A 7,771-nucleotide genomic window follows, 5' to 3' on the forward strand; every position below is an offset into this window, starting at 1 on the left:
CAAAGTCATCAACTCTCAATAAGAAATCGAGGGAATGTTGATATAGGAACTGATGACCTCACCACAATGGTCCCACACTCCAATGAAGGTGCAAAATGATTAGCACAAAGATTAAGATACAGTAAGATTTTGAACTGTACCTGAAAAGCACCCTGATCAGTAAATGCAAAATTATTTCTTCCAAATAATTACTAAAATTGGCAAATATTTTCTCTTCAAAAAAAAAAGTAAAAGTACAATTTTACATTTTTAGTAGCATGTCAAGAAATACTTCAAATTTTCAAAATCTTAGTTATCTTACAATGGTTCAACATAATTAATACCTGATTTACCCATTACGGTTAATTTTGATCCAATTAAAAACAAAAAAAGAAACAATTTCTGCTGGCCTGCCTCGCTAAAATAAATGAAAGTCTGCAGTCACATGGATGTACATTGTTTATGTCAACTATAACCATCCCCAGAGCTATTGTCATACTGAAAAAGACTCCAGGAACGGTGAATTTTAAATATTTAGTCGAAATAAAAATTCCTATCTCTTTAAAAAACAAAACTGTATTAAAAACATACTTACAAAATTTGTATAATAATGCAGTTATCATTCCCACATTGAGCGATTCAAACTTCCACTCACAGTATTTACATGATAACCTCCATGTGCTCCACGCACTATTATACATTCACAAATAGCACTCGAACTATCAACTGATAGTTGGGAGATGATTTCACAAAGAGGCAGTAATAATATCCATTCACTACAGTTGAAAACGATTTGAAGAGAAATTGTCATCAATTAGGAGAAATACCAACAAATGCATTCATTGGCTTCGAGAAGAAATGCAGGAAATGGTTGAAAAATTCATTACACACTTCAAATTTAAATGATACTCTCCCTCAGCAATGGAAGATGAGCAATAAAATGTAACAATGTAAAAAACACCTAGCCCACAATCAAATTAGATGTGATGAGGTCCACACACCCACACACACACACACACACACACCAATGCACTCGTCAGTTACGACTCAGTTGCGAATGTTTTGCACCTCATCTGCAACCAACTCAGTCGGCATTCTTGGTGAACACAAGGACACGACAATGGAAGCGTGGTCGAGTCTCCAACGCTTCACCACCCACTCCGGAGGGTAAGTGTTGGACTCCTCGTGAGTCACCCGCATCATCTGGCCTCACCTTCTGGACTCTCGACTGTCAGAACTCTCAGATCTGCTAGATCTGTCATCGCCAGATGAACTTTCCTCCTCCCTCCTCCTCTCTACTTTGCTGGTCGGCCCCCCTTCCTCCACCACTTCTTCCTGAGCCTTCCTTCGCTCTGGTTTCTCGGCGTACCGACTCTCTCGACTTCGACTGCGGTGCCTCCTGCTTTGGTGTTCCTCGTTCAAGTCCGGCTCCTCCCGAGCTCTCCTCCAACCCTTGTGCCGGCTGTGGTGCTTGCTCTTCTTGTGATGGTGATGGTGGTGCCCCTGCTCCAATGAGTGCCTGCGTGAACTTGACCTTGACCTGAAATGACAAGTCCCATGATTTGAGGTTGGTGGTGAGGAGATGGAAAGTATCTTCCTCCTCTCCCACATCATCTTGGGAACTTTGGAGACATTACACTTGACTCCACCAAATTAGATACGTCATTGACAGGACATTTAAAATACCCTACTGTAGCTTATATTGAAAATTTCTATCACCCAAATACAACTACATAATTTGAGCAATACTTCACATGAATATACTCGAAATAATAAAGCAAAAAGTGTCAGGAAAGAAGAGCAAAATAATATTTATTTTCAGTATTTGACATTGCTCTTCCCAAAAACATTTGGGGAAACTGATATTTTCTCCACTTAACCCCTTGCGCTAAAATGATGAGTCTAGCTCGTCATGAACTTCCAATGCCAAATTGCACAAGGACAAGTACAGCTCGTCATCAGATTTTCATAATTTTAGCATTATTTATGGGAAAATGTAATTATTTTGAAATTTTAACAATCTTGAAACATCACTCATGTACATAAAGAACTCATATTTCATGAAATATGATGCATTGGAATTAATAATATGATTTTCTTCCAGTGGCGATTGCTGTGTTCTCCATGTCCTCACGGGAAGGCCTTTTGTTCCTCACCTTTTTAAAATCCTACTTTTGGGCAGCAGATTTGAAATCGCACTGGCTCAACAACTACTGCCTTGATTGCCAAGAAATAAATTGAGTTCTCTTCCACCCATATTACAAATCGAAGGATATATGGTATTTTAACATAAAAATGTTAAAAGTTTTTCATTGGTATACTAAAGGTAACATTATTGGTGAAACGAAGCTACAATTTGGAATCTTTGACAAACTGTTAGTTTAGCCATCCATCCATAGTATTATTTCCTTTCATTTTTGTATTGGCTGTCCACATAAAAGTATCAAGTTTCTACTACAGTTCTACAGTTTCTATAATTTGCCTTCTCAAAAAGGATGTTCCCATTACACATTGAGTTATCTTCCCAGCTTTTCATGTGGTGCCTATGCAATTCCTTTACGATAACCTTAGTTTGAATGCGATCATTCATGTGGTTAGATGGAAAGTGTCACAGGGTGTCGTTTCAGTTTTTGTCCATTTTTATATGTATATATATATATATATATATATATATATATATATATATATATATATATATATATATATATGTGTGTGTGTGTGTGCATATATATATGCATATATGTATATATATATGTATATATATATATATATGTATATATATATATATCCCTCCCTGGACTACAACCTTGACGTGATGGAAGGGATTGTGCGTTCCGATGACCCCTAGAGCTGTGCTGGTGGGGGCAATAATAATTGCTCCTGGTAGGGTCACCCATGCCAGATAGGTCGAAGGTTAGGAGCCAGATGAAAGGTAGTCCACGCAGCGTCTGTTTTTCAGTGAGGCGGCTGCAATGGCCTCTGACCCCAGTGGGGCGGCCAGTAAGTGATGGCGTCAAGTTAAAAACACTATTGAGGAAGGCAACGGGAAACCACCTCAATTATCATTCCCAAGACTAACATGATGGACTATTCAGAGATTTCGAGTCCTGGCAGCTACGGGGCTCGGCCCAATTGGCCGCGTGTCGTGCCCAGTAGCGGTGGAGGCAAGGCTTCCGTGGTCGTCATCCCACGAAACCCTTGCAAGGGAAAACCAGCAGCAGCAGGACAGAAGACGCAGAAGAAAAAGACCAAATAAGTTAGAATAGGAACGTGGAATGTTAGGACATAGATGAGGACGGGGAAATTGGAGAATGTTAAGCGAGAGATGGGAAGGGGAAATATACATATTTTAGGACTATGCGAGGTGACATGGAAAGATAGCGGGGATTACTGGAGTGATCAGTATAGAATAATATACAGCAGCGGGGACGAGAGCCAAAGAGGGGTTGCCATAGTATTCAGTGAAGAGGTAGGAAGAAGCGTAGTCAACATAGAGCAGGTAACAGATAGAATACTACTAGTAGAGATAAAAGCAGAACCGACGAACTTGGTTATTATTCAGGTATACATGCCACCGAGCAACCATAAGGAAGAAGAGGTCGACAGGATATACGATCAGTTAGAGGACATAATCGCATATGTTCCTGCAGGGAAACATTTGATAGTGATGGGGGATTAGAATGCGATGGTAGGTGAAGGAAGAGATGGTGACGAGGTCGGGGACTACGGTTTAGGCACGAGGAATGACCGCGGGGAGAAAGAAGTTTAGTTCTGCAGGAGGCAGGGGTTAGTTATCACCAACACTTGGTTTAGACACCCCAAAAGACGCAGGTATACACGGAAAATGCCAGGTGACTCAGAAAGGTATCAGCTAGATTATATCCTGGTTAGACACAGGTTTAGGAACAGTGTGATGAATTCACACAGCTTCCCGGGAGCGGATGTGGACTCTGACCACAATCTAGTTGTTATGAAATGTAGCTTCCGTTTCAAAAAGATAAGGCAGGGGCGGCGAGTCAGAAAATGGAATGTAGAAGCATTAAATGGTTTGAAAAGGAAGGAATACAAACAGGCGGTACAGGAAATGGAGGATGGTAAAGAACTAAGCACTATCGAATAAAAATGGGAAAATATCAAGAAAGGATTGTCTAAAGCCGCAAAAGACACCATTGGAACCATTAACGCTAAATGGACTAGGAAACCATGGATCACGGATGAGACGATTACAAAGATGGATGAATGTAAAGACAGAATTATGCAAAATGAAGTACAAAGAATTAAACAATAAATTGAGGTGGGCAACAAATAAAGCAAAAGAAGCATGGTGGAAGATACCTGTACAGTGCGAGGATATGGAAAGTCTGCAGAGGAAGGGGGAAATCGATGCGCTGTACACCAAAGTTAAATCTTTATTGGGAAGTAAGAAAGGGAATGGAAGAATGTAAAGACAGAATTATGCAAAATGAAGTACAAAGAATTAAACAATAAATTGAGGTGGGCAACAAATAAAGCAAAAGAAGCATGGTGGAAGATACCTGTACAGTGCGAGGATATGGAAAGTCTGCAGAGGAAGGGGGAAATCGATGCGCTGTACACCAAAGTTAAATCTTTATTGGGAAGTAAGAAAGGGAGATCTATGCTAACAGTTAGAGATAAAGCGGGTAAGGTAATAGTTGACACAGGAAAGATCCAAGAGAGATGGAAGAACTGTATTTTAAAGGGCTTAGACCAACAAAGTTAGACATTGAAAAGGAACATGACATAGAGGAAGATAGCTTAGGTCCAGGCATACTAGACAATGAGATAGAAAGGGCATTAAGGGAGATGAAACTAAATAAGGCCATGGGGATGGATAACATTCCCGCGGAACTTTTAAAATACTTAGGAAAATGTGGGAGGAAGAGGCTATATGGGCTGATCCGTAGTATTTATAAGGAAGGAATCTGGCCGGAAGACTTTGTGAGATCAGTTTTAGTTCCTATTCCGAAAAAGGTAAAGGCTACATTATGTGAGGACTATAGGACAATAAGTTTGATATCCCACGCAGCTAAAATTGTTCTCCGGATCATAAACAAAAGGATAGAGTAGGGCAAATGATTACTTAGGGGATGACCAGTTTGGGTTTAGGAAGGGGAGAGGTACGTGTGATGCCATTACAGTAATGAGATTATTAATCGAGAGGAATATAGAATACAATCATGAGGTACTTGCCTGTTTCGTAGATTTCGAAAAAGCGTTTCATAGAGTGAATTGGGAAAAACTAATGAGTATATTGCAGAAAATAGGAATAGATTGGAGGGAAAGGAGGCTAATCCGCAACCTGTACATGTCTCAGACTGCTCAGGTGCGAGTGGGGAACAGGGAGCCTGGATGGGCAGTGTTAGGAAGGGGTGTAAGGCAGGGTTACCCATTATCACCGTTGCTGTTCAACCTGTAGGCAATGAGGCTTTCACAAGGAGGAGGGAGTTGATGACAGGGACTTTGAGTTATGGATAATAAGAAAAGACTCATAAAAACTTTGATATGCAGCGTAGCTATGTACGGCGCGGAAACGTGGTCATTGAAGCAGGAGGATAGAAGTAGACTGGAGGCTTTTGAAATGTTGGTGTGGAGAAGAATGGAGAAGGTGAAATGGCTAGAGAAAAAAACAAATGATGAAGTACTTGGTATGGTGGGCGAAGAGAGGGGTTTGTTGGGAGAAATCCAATGGAGGCAGGAAAAGTGGATGAAGGGGGTATTGACCGGCAGTGGGATGTTGAAGACTGTGATCGAGGGGAGAATGTTGGGCAAATGAGGAAAGGGAAGGAAAAGGATAGGGATGTTGGATGGGATGAAGGAAGGTGCTCAGAGATGAAGAGAATCCTGATATAGAGTAGGATTCTGTGTTTTTGTTAGGAGTCACAAAATATTTTATAAAGTAGCTGTGTCCATCCATAAACCTACCTTAACCGGTAGATTACCTAATAATAATATATATATATATATATACATGTGTGTGTATATATATATATATATATATATATATATATATATATATATACACTACCTTGATCAAAAAGTTCCCGGAATAACCACCGTGTGGCGCTCCCATCGTTCCGATTTGAGTTCTGTTTTTTTTGTTAAATTGGTACATCTGTTGTTGATATTCCCTTTAAATCTTAGTGTCATAACTTGACATTTGCAAAAGTTACGTAGCCAAGAGTACATCTATCTCTGTGTGTGTTGGCGATTTTTTACAATTTCAGAAATGGATTTAAATTTGCAACAACGAACTTGTATTAAATTTTGCGTAAAAAACGGATTTAGTGGCGCACGGACGTTGGAAATGTTGGAAAAGTGTTTCGGCAACGATTCTCTAAAAAAAACGGTCGTTTACCAGTGGCACGAGCGGTTCAGAAGTGGTCGTGAGTCAATCGAAGATGATGAACGCAGTGGCAGACCATCGACATCGAAAGTCGGTGAAAAAATTGATAAAGTAAAAGAAATGTTGGTCAATAACCGCAAATTAACCATCAGAGAAATAGCGGAGGACTTGAACATTGCCTATGGATCCGCCCAAGACATTGTGGTTAATGATTTGGGTTTCCGTCGTGTAGCATGCCAAAAGACCTCAATTTCATGCAAAAAAGAGACCGTGTTGACGTCGCAAAAGACATGATTTGCGAGGCTGAATCCGATCCCACATTCATCAAAAGGATCATTACTGGAGACGAGACGTGGGTTTATGAGTACGACACGCAATCCAGACATCAGGCAAGTGAATGGCGTTCACCAAATGAGCCGAGACCAAAAAAACCACGTCGTTTTCAGTCAAAAAAGAAGGCAATGCTGACGGTTTTCATGGATTACAACGGTGTAGTGCATCATGAATTTTTGCCAGAAGGCCAGACAGTAAACAAAGAGTATTATTTGGGCGTTATGAGACGTTTGCGTGAAGCAATTCGCCGAATGAGACCAGAAATGTGGGCAGAAAACTCGTGGATTTTGCACCATGATAACGCACCGTCGCACAGTGCTATCATTATTCGTAATTTTTTGACGAAAAATGCAACAAATACCATCCAACAGCCACCGAATTCACCTGATTTGGCTCCCTGTGACTTCTTTCTGTTCAATCGAGTTAAAAAACCATTACGGGGAACGCGTTTTAGCAGCCGAGAGGAAGTAATGGAAAAATCGCAGGAAGCACTGATGGACATACCGAAAACCGACCGTAACTTTTGCAAATGTCAAGTTATGACACTAAGATTTAAAGGGAATATCAACAACAGATGTACCAATTTATCAAAAAAAACAGAACTCAAATCGGAACGATGGGAGCGCCACACGGTGGTTATTCCGGGAACTTTTTGATCAAGGTAGTATATATATATATATATACATACACACACATATATATATACACACATATATATACACACATATATACACACACACATATATATACACACATATATATATATACACAAACATATATATATACACACACATATATATATACGAGGGTCATCCGGAAAGTAGTACCCGTTCGTGCCGCATGAAGTGCTGACGACGCGAGTAGCCGCTGGACGAGGTCAGATAGCTTCAGTGGCTTGTCTGCCTTCTCTGAGCCAAGTTGCGTGACGCTAGCATTGCCTGTGTTGTTTCTGTGATTGTTTACAATGTTTAAAAAAATTGAGAACGCCGCCAGTTGTGAAGTGAGGGCAGTGATTAAATTCCTCAATGCAAGAAACGTTCGCCCATGTGATATTCATCGCCAATTAAAGGAGGTGTATGGAGACAATGTAATGGA

General features: G+C 40.4%; 1 protein-coding gene across 1 annotated transcript in view; it reads right to left on the reverse strand.

Annotated features, from left to right (window-relative positions):
- Positions 1-578: 578 nt before the first annotated feature.
- Positions 579-7,771, reverse strand: part of su(w[a]) (suppressor of white-apricot) — a 63,166-nt gene continuing 55,973 nt past the window's right edge. The window contains exon 12 of the mRNA XM_071587087.1: positions 579-1,519. Coding sequence (XP_071443188.1) covers positions 1,189-1,519 — 331 coding nt within the window. The 3' untranslated portion in view covers positions 579-1,188. The remainder of the gene's footprint in view (positions 1,520-7,771) is intronic.

This window comes from Hetaerina americana, unplaced genomic scaffold, assembly GCF_022747635.1.
Source record: "Hetaerina americana unplaced genomic scaffold, ioHetAmer1.1.p SCAF_29, whole genome shotgun sequence".
NCBI lineage: Eukaryota > Metazoa > Arthropoda > Insecta > Odonata > Calopterygidae > Hetaerina > Hetaerina americana.